General features: G+C 35.7%; 1 protein-coding gene across 5 annotated transcripts in view; it reads right to left on the minus strand.

Moving 5' to 3' along the window:
* Positions 1–610: 610 nt before the first annotated feature.
* The window catches only part of LOC140343715 (uncharacterized), a 15897-nt gene continuing 3079 nt past the window's right edge, over positions 611–13428 (minus strand). Inside the window, exons 3-6 of one of the 5 annotated variants that reach the window (XM_072430572.1) lie at positions 13114–13293; positions 6366–7133; positions 4554–5323; positions 3659–3790 (exon numbers count right to left, since the gene is read on the minus strand). In XM_072430572.1, the coding sequence (XP_072286673.1) occupies positions 4566–5323; positions 6366–7133; positions 13114–13293 (1706 nt within the window). In that variant the 3' untranslated portion in view covers positions 3659–3790; positions 4554–4565. Of the gene's footprint in view, positions 5324–6365; positions 7134–9290; positions 12460–13113; positions 13294–13428 lie in introns of those variants that run through there. The other 4 variants (XM_072430571.1, XR_011923400.1, XM_072430570.1 and 1 more) reach the window with 4 other exon arrangements.

Genomic DNA, 13428 nt, shown 5'->3' on the forward strand with positions numbered 1-13428 from the left:
AGGGCTGGTCAAGAGGTTATTTTCTGATTGTCCAGCGGATTGGACGGAATTGATAAAGCCTGGAAACACAGGCACACCCAGCATCAGAACTGCCTGCATGCGCAGGAGAGAGGCCTCTGCCTCTCAGGTTTCTCTGTTCTGGCGTCCAGCCAGGATGCTGTAACCCCAGAACAGAGAGGCAGTGTGTCTCTGTCCTCTGTAGAGATGGTATTGGGGTTGTGTCCCTGCATTGAGATGGCGTTTGCATTACATCTTGAAAGGTGAATTGCTGGTCCCAAGGGATGTCTATTACCTATATCCTGTGTTTGATACAAACTGAATGGATATGTTCAGTGCTAACAAAAAGGGTGGAGTCAGTCTGAAGAAATTAATAAATATTGTGAAACACATCACCATCTGTGGATACCAGCACATTTATAGTGACAATGTTATTGCCATAGATTTATCCTTTACATTGTGATGTTTGACAATGTAACTTGTTTTTTGAAAACTTGTTTTTAAAGGTGTATTTGATAAGAATTGTAATAAAGTATCCTCCTTAAACTGCCTGCTTGTATGGGAATAAATTAAATGCATAATAATTTTAATAAACAATGACTATAGTTAAAAACATACCTTTTATTGTAGTATTTAGAATATTAAATTTCACACACCTTTTTATCTCCACATTTTGATGAAGACTAGTTACAGAGATTAATCATAGCACTAACAAAGGGTGCTTACAATAGTCAGCCCAAAAACTGTTAGCTAGATTGAGGCTTGAATTGGTTTGTTGCTTACTTGGTTGCCTTGCTTACTTATTTGTCACTGTTTTTTCAATCTGTCTCTGTGTCTTTATTGTGAGACAACTCTAGACTTTTCTTTAAATTATACATAACATGCAGAACTGCCAATTCATCATCAGCCTTTAATTCCTCCTTACTTGGAGGTACATATACACGTCCTGGGTCAGCTGGTTCTACATTAGGGTGTTCATACTCTTCTACATCTGCAGACATTTTTTGTTTTGCAAACTCTTCTGGCAAAGCAACTTTACAGAAATTTAGGTTTGCTAGGACACTGATATCATCTATGTCACTGACATTTGCCTTTGGCTTTGGACTTCTAGAATATAAGTAGGTCAGATATTCAACAGCTTCCAATTTCTTAGTTTCAGTATACCCATCAGACAACAAAAGGAGAGGCTTGGCTGTGACAGAGTTGTTGGCTGAAGGTTCCCCTTCTAAGGTTGCCTTCCCTATCCCTTCACCTTCTTCTGTACTTGTCTTAGTTGAAAATGTGAATACAGAGTTAAAAGGCCTTCTATAAATTCTATTTGATAAATAATCCTTAAGGTAAAATTTATCACTGGCTGTTGCGGTCTTCAATGATGAATTTGTTTTACATTTTTGGTTACTCCACATTTGTTTGCTGTGTGTTTTTGGATTTTTATGCTGGTCTAAAGGCTGTTGATTGGTTTTCAAGGTTGTTTCAGTGTTGCACAGTAATATATCCATACTATCCACACTATTTGCTTGTCCGGTATTGAATGTCACATCTGAATTACAGACAGGTATACAGTTCGGAACATCTACTGGTGCTTTTCTCAAGTCATCAACAGACTCATCATAATTACAGTAGTTTTCCTTCAGGTTGTAGTTACTTTCTCTTGAATCATCACTTTCATAATTTATTTTTAAATCATTAGGTAATATCTCAGGACCCAGGATGCTTTTTCTTTTGCTTCCCGCTAGGGCACATATCTCTTCACTTGCAGATATTGAATCTGCACCTAAAATATCCTGAAATATGTTTGAAACGTCTTTCACATTTTCAGCAACATGATTTCCATCCTCTATACTAAGCTTGCTATTTATGCTAAAATCTATTCTTTCATCTGTAATATCTGATGTGGTTAAATCACTACAGGTTTTGTTGTTAAGTATCTTAGTCTGTGATAGGGGATCTTCATCTTTACTTGTTTGGATTTTTGCATCTGGAGGGCAAGTAAAATCCTTTGAAAGGTATTCTTGTCTCTTGTACTCTTTCAAATGTCTATTATTGAAATGTGACTTTAGATGATCACCTTTGTGAATCACGGTTTGTTCCTTTATATTTTCTACCTCTCCAGTCTGGCTTCTACAAGGTTCTTCACTTCTTGTTTGAATGTCTGCTCTACTATTAACTACTAAATCTACATTAGAAGTTTGTTTGTTGTCTTCATTGCTTTTATAAATAACTGTGCCACCATTATTGATATGTGAGTCTAAATTATGACTTGTGACTTTCATTCTTTCTGAATTCTCCATTTGAATATGTGCCTGTTCAGCATATTTAAAAAAATGTAAATTCATATCGACTTGATCTCTAACTGTGCCTTGTGTATTATGGATTCTTAGTGTTGCCTCCTCATCAATGAGATTTCCACAATGCTGACTTCCATCTTCAGTATAAAAGGTTTCATTTTCCATACCAATTAAACTTTTTATCTCTTCAGTTTTCATATTATTTTGTTGGAGAAAAGCACAGTTAAATGACAGTCCTTCCACTACCATATTCTTATGGTCAGCTATATCACAAGACTGCTTGTTCATTATTACCTCTCTCTTATATGTCATCTTGTCATTGCTGAGTTCTGTGTTTGACTTATTAGAAACATCATACAAATGATCATGTTTAGGGTTAGAATGGGTAACTAATTGATGATTTAGGATATCAAAATTTGAGGACAGGCTAATGGTACTTGAATGTTTTATTAGATATGCAACTTTTGGCCAATCTGAAACTTCTTCACCATCTTGAAAGGAGTTTGAATAGGAAACAGAAGTTGTAAGAAGGGTCTGGGTATCGAGACTTGTACTTGAAACCTTAAAAGGGTTGGGACACTCCTGGGGATGTAAAGATTTATTTTCTCTACTTGTTACTTCTCCATGATTGGGAATCACTCCAACCAAGGAATTTGAAAGTGATGAACTCATGGCTGCCAATTGGTTTACCTCATCAGCAGATATATGCAGACCATCTGCATCTGGTTTAGTTTGAATTTGGGATTTTTGTGTTTTTAATTCAAAGCCTTGATTTTCTAAAAATAGTTTTCTTCCAGGCTCAGTTATGGTTATTTTGGTTTTTGATATTTCTGGTTTACCAGATTGTTGTCTGTCTCTGGCATTATCTTCATCTAGTATTTTTATAGATGGTAGACTTTTCACAACATCAATTTTGTGGAAACCAACCACTGATAAATATGAATTGTTTGTCTTGATATTTCCCAAACTAGTCTTTTGAACTGCTACACCCAACAATGGCTCAGAAATAGTAGGTAATTCTACTTGGCTGGCTGAAAAATTATTAAAATTGTTAAATCTTATGGTATCTGTTTGAATATTAATGATTTCTGGAGCTAAATTACTACCTGACTTGTCCTGTGTTTTTCTAGCTTCATCATCTGCTATTTGGGCATTATTAATAGGTAAAGCTAGATCATTATATGATACTTTACTCAGCTCATTCTCACTTCTGACAAGGGTCTCTGTTTGATCCTTAAGAACAGGTAGGTTTATATTAGAAGGAGGCATAGTTTTCAAGCGCTCACCATGTGCATCACAGATACCTGGGAGATCTAAGTCCATATTAAAAGATGCTTGGATTGGGCTTTTTGAGGATATAACATCTTGAGAAGCACAAATCTGGTGGTTGCCATATTGACTTAGATTAGGTAAACTGGTACAAGTCATCTTGGGGAAAAAAACTGGGTTTGCCAATGTGTGATCTTCCAACAATGTGGAGGGCAACAAAGGCAGTGATAGTTTTTCTGAAAAAGAAAAAGTAATAGAAATATTTTAAAAACAATGTATCATATTAATTAAGTGTTTGTTTTCCTTTCAGTTATCTAAAGGATAAAGGTATTTATATGCCTAATCAGTCTATGCAGATGTTACAGCCAAACACAGAAGTTTAGAAACAAAATTCCAGAAAAACACTGAACATAATTAGCCTTGCTTTGTTAACAAATTGGCTGCAGCCAGGGGAAGTTTCTCAGGAAAATGTGTAGAACAAAAAAATCAATAGGACAGGTGTTTTTCTGCACAGCCAAATAGGGCTCCATTTTTTAACATGTGTTGAAAATTTACAGCTGGTTGCAATTTAATTGATACTTGTCAGACATGTCTAAATGTTTACATCTCTGGTACCATGTGACCTGAAGTGCTCCGAACCAGGGGGAGCAGGGCATTAGTTTCAACTAATACAAATCACGTAAATGGCACGCACTAAGCACTAAAGCCATTGCTGTCCAAAATCACTGTAAAAGTTACCTCATTCTGACTGAGAAATGGAGACACTGTCAAGAATAAAGTATAAGAAAGCAAAATATTGCAAGCTATGTAAAAATTCCTCAATGGCAAGAAAGGTTATATTTCATAGTTTAACCAGAAATGATATGTAAGCCAAGAACACCACAAGTAACATAAAGCAAAGCAGGGGAGAGTTTTGCAACAATCACAAAACTGTAAAGGTAAATACTTTACTGTAACTTATAATCAATACATATTTATTATCAAAAATGTAACCTTTACCATTCAACTGGGCTATTTCCAGGGAGGCATCTGAGCTTTACTGCAAGACTTCCTCTGTGAAAGTCTGACAAAGAGATTGATAGCAATTTTCCCATTACCTTTAAAAAGTTCTTCGTCAGAAGGGGGGCTTTGCTTGGTTTTCTGCACAAGCTCTGTCTTTTCTAATGCTTTTATTTGTTTTAAAACTTTACATGCAGTTTGACATGGTTGATACTCATCACAACAATTTCTGTGATATTTCCACAACCTCTCTCCCAACATCTGGGGATGATGCAAAGATTGGTGTAGCTTTTTGTTGACCTTTTGCTTTTCTCTAACAATTGAAGATCCAGGTTGTTCATCAGCAATGTCCAAATGGTCAGAAAAGTGGTTGGAGTATTTCCATTGGCTGCGATCACCTGATGACATATATTTTTTTTGTGTATTGTTGACTTCACCAGTGATGGTTGATAATTCTTCTTGTAGTTCTTTACTAAAATAGCTTTCATCTGATCCTTCTGTCTTTATTGTACTCCCTTTACTCACATCAATAGGTCGTTTGGGGTCCAGTTCAGCTGTCAGATGAAAATTTACTGAATGGTTTTCTAAATCATAAATTGAGCTCCAGGTTTTTGATTTCTTGCCAAGTGTCTTTGCGATTTCTAATTTGGTAGGCTGGCTATCATTTTCTTGAGATGAAATATGGTCCTTAATTGCACCATTTAAAATGTGGGCTTCATTTATCATTGTTTCCATCAGTTCAATGTGTGTTTCAAAGTATCTTACTTGGTCTACAACAGAACAAAAACAGCATGGTAGGCTTTTACATTTGGTTTCAAATAAGGTTTTTTAGTGTACCTTTAATTTGCAATGTTTAACTGACTTTTGTTGAGGTGATTTATATACACTAAGGATTTAGGCAAACTGTTTGCTCATTTTTTAGTTCTGAGGATATAACAATTTGTTTACCATGTTCTTTTTTAAACTGATTTCTGGATGAGAGAGTTAGCTGTGTCTGCCTTCCCCACGAAGACAATCTTTAGAAGAAGCTCAACAAAAATGAAAATCTGGTTGCAAGAGATGTCTAAAATTTATATTGCATCTTAGTACAGAATTTAGAAAAAAAAGTAAGCCAATCACAGCTTTCTGAAAGCATTCTTGTGTACTATGGATGTAAATGGTGATGATGCTATGTTAAAAGATGGCAATACTATAAAAAAAACTTTGAAGTCATAACTGCACTCCAAAGACTATATGGCAGGCCCACTAGCACAAACTGTAACTTATTTTCTCTGATGTCAGAACTGTCTGCATATTTCTCATTAATGATTTGTGTTACAAAAATAATGTGCTATATGTCTACATGAATCTTGCAAGTCAAATAAGCCTACACCAATTATATTTCTGTGATATTCTTCTCATTGGCCAGCAGTGTAAAAGGCATTTATCCCTCTGACCACCAGAGTAATATACGGTAAGCTGTGGATATAATATAAATTATAGCAGCGGTTCCCTGAAGACCTGAAATTCATTTTAAGGGTTACCCCATTATAAAAAGGTCAAGAAAACTGTTGAAGATATAGCACTGACATAGGAGGGGAATAGGTTGTTATATTGGTATTGGTGGGATGTAAAATAAAATTGGTGTGTCTGCAAATTAAAATAAAAAGGTAATTTTAATTGTTTTTTTTTAAATCTATATATGTTTTATTCATTTTTGTAACACAAATTGTGATTTACTTTAAGCAACAGTTACCAAATCAAGGGTATCACACTCAAACATAGATACTCTAACAATTTCATACCAAGCAATTTATCTTTTTGAAAACTTACCTGTTTCTTGATTTAAATACTCCGGAGATTTCCGAGATGGTTTCTGCTCGACCTCAGCATTAGTGTTCAATTTCACCTCAGGGCTGTAGCATTTATTTGTAGGCAATAAAGTTTCAGTATTTATGCTCCAGACTCCTGTCATGTCATAATTTAATGCTTGTGCTTCCAGGTGAGCAGGGTCTTTGCTCAGAATCGTTGTACCTGAATGGACTTTTGTGGTTGTTGGACAAGTAGATTCACAGTTTAATTCTTTTGTGTCAGAATTCTCAATGGAAGGTACTTTTACATCTGGGTGGTCATCTGTAGTCATTAACCATATAGGATCCTCAGTCTTCAAATGTGAGCCTCTGGAAATCGTATTGGGACATGGGAGCAAAATTGGAGACTTTAAACATTTGGAAATTCCTTCAACTTTAGATTTATCAGCTCTGAGTTCGGAATTCACAAACCCATTAAATTTATTTTCTATTTTATGGTTTCTACACTGAAAAGGTTGAAGACTTTGTTCTGAAAAGCTCCTGGGATTTTTATCTTCTCTGTTTAAATTAAGCTCATGTAAAAGGCCAACTATACTGTTCCCTGCTGTATCCCTTAAACGGTCTTCGAGGACTTGGTTGTGGTTGTCTTGGGAGATCACAAGGTCTTCCTCCTTTTCCATGGATTGATGTAAATTACTCTTAGAGTCAGACATATTTGTCACTCTGTTCTTACATTGACTTCTTAAGAAACAGATGATCATCCACATGCTTAGGGAAAAGAATAGACCACCTGTGTAAGAAGCAAAAATGTAAGAGGATAATCAACCACAGAGGCACAACAAAATCAATCAAAAGGGCTGAGAGAGGTTCATCAACTTGGCTAATATGTAAGCTGCATGATTTAAAAAAAAAAAAAAAGCCAACCTTATTGGGAAATAAACCCTGACGAATTGTACTGATCATCCTGACGTATAATACAATTTCATATCAAAGTAATTTTTTATAGGTGCAACAATACTTTCCAATAAAGCATCTAACTATATAAGCATTTACATTTATTTTGTGACAGGTTCTCACAGGTGCATTTAAACTTAAAAGAAAATATGTTTCTATAAAGCCACATGTAAAATTACCAGTACTAAGGTGTGTTACACAGCTACCAATCTAATTCAAACATGCATTGAAAATTTGAACGTGATTGCTGATTAAAGGAAGGAGAAACAGAAAAAGTTACACAGAACAGGCTTTAAGACACATACTCCTAAAGCTCTGAGTATTTGTAGATGTGAATTGTAATGACATTGGAACAGCTAGAACAACTGTAGAGCAAAAAGAGGTTACAAGCTGAATAATGAAAAAAACAAAAAAAAAAAAAAACAAAATCAAGCAGGGTTTTTGGGTGGCAAGATATATTAACAAGGTTGTGAAAACAAATAAACAAAGTGAGTTTAAATACAAATTATTTCAGATTATTTGCCCCCTCTTTACGTATCATATGCATTCGGGTGGGGGGGGAGGGGGTTAAGTAACTACACAAGAACCTCTATTAAAGTAAAGGTGATCCTATTCTTTAGACAGGAAGGATCAGTTACTTGGAAGGCAACGGATCCTTTTGTCTCTTTTCCTGACGTGTTTCGTCTAACCGGCTTCCTCAAGGGAGTATGAGACGGGTAAACTAATAGAAATAAATACATATAATATGTAAACATAAATACATCTGTGACATTAAGCACACATGACTCCTTATTGTCATATATGTATATATGTTCAGATATTATATGTGTTTATTCTGTTAGTTCATCCGTCTCATACTCCCCTGAGGAAGCCAGTAATAATTTGAAATCATTTCTATTTTAACTTACTTTGTTTATTTGTTTTCACAACCTTGGTAAAATATCTAGCCACCAAAAAACCCAGCTTGGGCAATTTGTTTCTTTTCATTATTCAGTTTTTAGGGGTTGGCTAAAGACAAAGTATTTCTCTATAAGAAAAGGGAAACCTAACTATAAAACATCCCTTATATCCTAATAGTTTACAAGCTGCTTTTACTGGTAGGCCAGAATTTCTGTTTAACTTTCCAAAAATAACCTTGAAGTAAAAATTTTGAATACAGTCATTCTTTAATACCGTGTTTCCCCGAAAATAAGACAGTGTCTTATATTTATTTTACCTCTAAAAATCTCATTAGGGCTTATTTTCAGGGGATGTATTATTTTTCTCACAAAAAATCTATATTTATTCATGTACAAAAATCTGTATTTACCAAAACCTGCAACCAATATTACTATAGAAAGATACCTCTGTGTTACCTGTGACCTGTCAAAATCACAGATTTCTTCTGTTATATACAAGAAGTCATGAATAAGAATTGACATAAATGAGTAATGAAAAAAAAACACAGCTTCATAAGCAAACAAGTGCAACATAACAAGAAAATGTGCTGACAATGAACATGTGACTCATAGAGTTACATGTTAAATCTGAGTAGAAGCAAAAAAAAAAAAATCAATTAATAAATATGCATTGCTGCTAATGAATAAAATACCAGCAAGGACCTTTTGAAAAGAGAATCCACCAACCTCTTAGTGCTAGTGTCACACCAGAGTACTGTAGGTTAATTAACCCTGCGATTTCTTCACCCCTTGCTCCAGTGCTTTTGAAATCTCCTGCTCTCTCTCTCTCTCTCTCTCTGCTCCCTCCTTCCTCTTGGTATCCCTCCGTGTACCACGTGACCACACCCTCCGAAGAAGCCAATAGGGCTTACTTTTGGGGGAGGGCTTATATTTCACCCTTGCATGATTAGCATGCTAGGGCTTACTTTCGGGGTAGGTCTTATTTTCGGGGAAACACGGTAGTAAATCTTCTTTTGGCATTAACTCTGTGGTGTGTTACTTGTATCCCATTACCATGTTACATAGAAGATAGTTACAACATTACATTACTTAAATATTGTCTTTATTTGTGTTATACATCATATGTTAAAGCACAATTTGGTAGCAACTACATAAAAACTTCAATATAAATGTAAATATTAAATATAAATATGTACTTTTTTCCTAATGCATGCATAAAAACATACACCGCATGTAGTACTTATGAAGAATTACTACTTTAAAAAAATCACATATACAAAAACACAACTCAAACAATATCAATTCACTGCTTATATTGATGCAAAAGTGAAGCTAATATTACTGTTGAGGCTATATTTAAAAACAGGGAGTCTGACATTCCTTCAAACATTTCCAGGTGGGAATCAATTATTGTTATTGAAACACATAGACTTGGAAGATTTCCACCAGGGAATTTTTTTTTTTTAAATAGAAATCTTAATGCTGCTTCCCATTTAAAGAAATACAATTTTTCTTATCATTATGAAGACACTCAGAATGTGTTTGCTGATCCCTAAAAAATGCAATAAAACATCCTTGAAGCTTAGTACTCATATACCAGATTACAATAAAATAAAGTGGAATATACAAAACTTTTAACAACATTAAAAATAGTAAAGAAGCAAAATACATTGATGGGACAAAACATAGAACCTCCTGCCCGATATTGTTTACTCTTGAGCTGTCAAAACAGCTCTCACGCATAAAGACATGGGCTCCATTAGTCAAGCTGATATGTGGTATCTGACACCAAGACTTAAGCAGTAAATCCTTTAAGTCAGACTATTTCTGCTGGTCTACCTTCTTCCCATAGTGATCCCATAATTGGTTTTTAAACAAAACATGATTCAACAGACCAGGCCACCCTTCTTCTGTTGCTTCATCGTTCTAATGTGCCCATTGGTAGTGAATTCAGAAGTGGGAAAGAATCAGCATGAATATGTGGCTACTTTGTTCAATACACATAAAGCTGCTATGTAAGTGTCTAATTATTCCATTACTAGCATCAAGTTTTGTCAAAAAAATGTGTGTTACAGTAACTTTTATGTGGGTCTGAGCTGTAAATAGCTATATCAGCTATTTGGTTGGTAATAACCACTGTCAGAAATATGTAAAGTTTAATAAGTTACTCACCTGAAAAAAAAATTGCAATAAAATATTTGACTTGTGATTATTCTTGAAGATGCAGTTAACAGGTTAGTGGCAGTCAATACCAACTAATTTTGCAAGGGATGAATTAAACCCCCACATGTTGTACATCTGCTGCATTTTAGCTCAGTCACTGGCCCACCTACAAAGTCATAATACAGGCCTAATAATTATACTCATAATATAATATAGCATTCAAAGAAGTGGGAGGACTCTTCATCATAATTTAATTTAGTAACAACTTTGGCAGTCTGACCAGGTCTGGTAATTCTGGTGGGTAAATAATGTTGCAGACAAACCATGGCTGGTGGGAGGGTGCTGTGGAAAGCTTCCCAAAAGATCACAGAATCCTGCCTTAGTAATTTTTTCAACAGTCTTCAGCTATGATGCAAGCTATGGGCTGGCTCTTGGGAGGATTCAGAGTGTCATCATTTAAAATAATTGAAATCCAACAAAAAGAGAGTGGACCAGGGACAGTACGGCTAGGGAGGAAAGGACTGGATGATGCTAGACATCTTTCAGCCAGGAAGGAGAGTAATCAAAATCCAACTTGCTGGAGTTTCTAACAGTACAACTTAACAAAAAATGAATGTAAAGGATTAAGTTCAGCTCTAATAAATACTTTCTATCCAGGGTCATTTTAAATATTTGGTGTTATGCTTATGACAAAAATGGAAAACCAGATTGAATGAAAAAACACCTATTCAAGACTAAATCGTGAGAGAATGTCTGGGAGAGATAGACTTCTTGATGTTACTGCAGAATGGAGAATTGTAAACTATTCCTTTTAGGAGGGTGGAGAAGGTCGACTTGAACCTCTCTGATGTGTTTGTCTCCATCGTTCACGTGTCCAGCGCCCATGATTTTCTACTACTTCATGTAAGAGATCAATAAAGTGATACTCATTGTTCTCCAGCAATTTATCATCATCCGGTGTCCTCCTTAAATCAGACTGTGCTTCTGACTCTTGGCTGTTAATATCCTCCCTCTGAACTCCACAATCCAGACTGATAACTTTGTTTCCAGGTGCTGGTTTGCCAATGCGGCTTGACCTCTGGCTGCATTTACTGGGTGAGAAGGTGTACTGTTGTCCATCTCTATTCTTGGGTTCTGCATTGTTTTTCTTTTCTGTCTGTCTACCTAGTCTAACAATTTTTGAGTCATCTATTAAAACAATTTTATCTTTGCCTGTAAAATGGGTGGTCTTGTGGCTATCACATCTTATGTGTGGTTGCCCTTTATTGGTTTTGCAACTTGCAAATTGTAGTTGACCTGCTCTGGGAGAAATATTTAAAGTTTTTAAAAAGTTTACATATGAATCACTGGCATTCTGCTTACACTGAATGCGTTCATTTGGCCACGTGAAAGTCCTTTTTAAGGTTCGTGGCTTTGGCAAAATATTATTTGTTTCTTTTCTGATAGAACTGGCCACTAAAGATTCTTCAGGGGGAGTTCTCACACATAGATAGACCAATGGTTCTTGAATGTCTGGGATTATGGAAGATGTGGGAGAGTGGTCTTCATGCTCTGCTGCTCTTAGCCCTACTACTGCAGTCTTGGTAGCTGCAATTTCAGAAGGTGATGAATGTACATTGACAGAATGCTTGACAACACCAATAGGCGCTTCATGGAACAGCAAAGTTTCTGCTGTTGATGACCAGTTAAAACTGCCACTTTGCAATTTATTGTAATACCATAACTCCATACTGCCTTCAGAGAATTCATCTTGACCACTAACATTTTTTTTCACTGTGGAAAAATCCCTCCTTGGTGAAAATCCAGATGTTAGTTTTTGCACATCTTCCTTTGCCTTTACTTGACTGAAACAGCCTTGAATAAGAATGGCTGATGCTGATTTAGCTCTTCCCAATGTCGCCCTCTTCTGTACTGGTGGGTTTCTGAATGCCATCCTGCTGAACACACCGCTTCTCACTAACACCAAGCCTGCAGAAGTAACTGTTGTCCTCATGTCTATAGCTTCCTGCTCTCCTGTTGTCCTTTTATCTGGTTGTACTTGCTTTTGATCTTGGTTTTTCTTCCAAGCAAGGAAGATCAACAAAATGAACAAAAATATCGCTGCAACAAAATAAATAATATGTTTTTGGAATAAAAGATACAATTTGCAAAAAATCTCCAGCATCAGTTATGGTGAAATACAATTCTATACTATGTAGTAACTACACAGTTGACAAATTGTATGCAATTATTTTAAAATGAAAAAAAGGACAAACAGGGGAGGCTTTCATCTTTGCTGACCACCTTTAAGGCCAATCCTAGAACACTTTACAATTTGCAGCAAGCAGAAGTTCAAGGTACTTAATGACATGTGCAAATGCTATCTAGTACGGTTTGACATCCATACCACACCAAACAGGAACATTTCAGAGAAAGCTTGTATTTAAAATAGCTGCTCTGTTCTCTTCTAACTTTTGAAATGCCCTCAGAACTATAATCTACTGAACAGAAAAATAAACTTGATTGATTTGTCAAGTTCTGCCAGTGCCTGTGTTGATGGACTTTTGGCAAATATCAATAGGCAACTGCAACTGCAACATACATTTTGCAATCAGTTTAAGCCGTTTCCAAGAAAATTTAGAACTCAATGGTTTTATTTTACCTGCAGTTGATTGTGTTTTACACTAGCATTTTTAATTGCTTCAAGCTGCTGCAAACAAAAGGCTGTTGACACAACCATAACCTGATCAGTCTCAACAGTATGAATACACTCACCTAACACTACAAATAGAGCTGGCAAAACAATTTGGTGAAAAACCAGTGCTGAGGAGGTTGTCAAAACAGAAGCAGAACAATTTACTTCAGATACATTCCACACAATCATGTCGTTGAGGTCTGGTGGATAGTGGCAAGTAACCAAGATGGAGTCATTCAGTCTGGAAGCGTTGACCAGTTCTGCAACAAACAGGAAAACAGTTGCAGACAATGAGAAGACAAAGTACATTACAGGCAACATTATTGCAGTAAAATAAGTAAAATAAATTATATATATATATATATATATATATATATATATATAAACATGTTACA

The sequence above is a fragment of the Pyxicephalus adspersus genome, chromosome Z, assembly GCF_032062135.1.
Source record: "Pyxicephalus adspersus chromosome Z, UCB_Pads_2.0, whole genome shotgun sequence".
Lineage (NCBI taxonomy): Eukaryota > Metazoa > Chordata > Amphibia > Anura > Pyxicephalidae > Pyxicephalus > Pyxicephalus adspersus.